Raw genomic sequence first — 335 nt, 5'->3', positions numbered from 1 at the left:
TTCTTTGGGGTGAGGGTGTTGGAGCCTGGAGCAGCTGCCCAGAGAGGCTGTGGAGTCTCCTGCTCTGGAGAGATCCCCAACCCTCCTGGCTGTGACCCCGGGCACCCTGCTGTGGGTGGGCTGCTGGAGCAGGGGGGTTGGAGGAGATGATCTCCAGAGGTCCCTTCCACCCCCACCCTGCTGGGACCCTGTGTGGTTGTGTCGCTCACCCTGCAGCGGCTCGATCCTGTTCTGCTGCACCATGATGCTGAGCTGCAGGACGAGCTGGGGCGCGCTCTTCAGGAAGGTCTCCAGCAGGCGCAGCATGCTGATGTCGGCGCTCTCGAACATCATCC

General features: G+C 63.9%; 1 protein-coding gene across 1 annotated transcript in view; it reads right to left on the bottom strand.

The window, feature by feature from the left end:
• LOC103772480 (XK-related protein 7-like) overlaps window positions 1-333 on the bottom strand; it is a gene marked incomplete at its 3' end in the record, with an annotated part of 1,904 nt that extends 1,571 nt beyond the window's left edge. The window contains exon 1 of the mRNA XM_008939815.1: window positions 211-333. Coding sequence (XP_008938063.1) covers window positions 211-333 — 123 coding nt within the window. The remainder of the gene's footprint in view (window positions 1-210) is intronic.
• Between the last annotated feature and the right edge of the window lie 2 nt (window positions 334-335).

The sequence above is a fragment of the Merops nubicus genome, unplaced genomic scaffold (assembly GCF_000691845.1).
Source record: "Merops nubicus isolate BGI_N331 unplaced genomic scaffold, ASM69184v1 scaffold41654, whole genome shotgun sequence".
Classification (NCBI taxonomy): domain Eukaryota; kingdom Metazoa; phylum Chordata; class Aves; order Coraciiformes; family Meropidae; genus Merops; species Merops nubicus.
The sequence above is the reverse complement of the archived record's forward strand: the minus strand, read 5'-3'. Positions and strand labels throughout refer to the sequence as shown.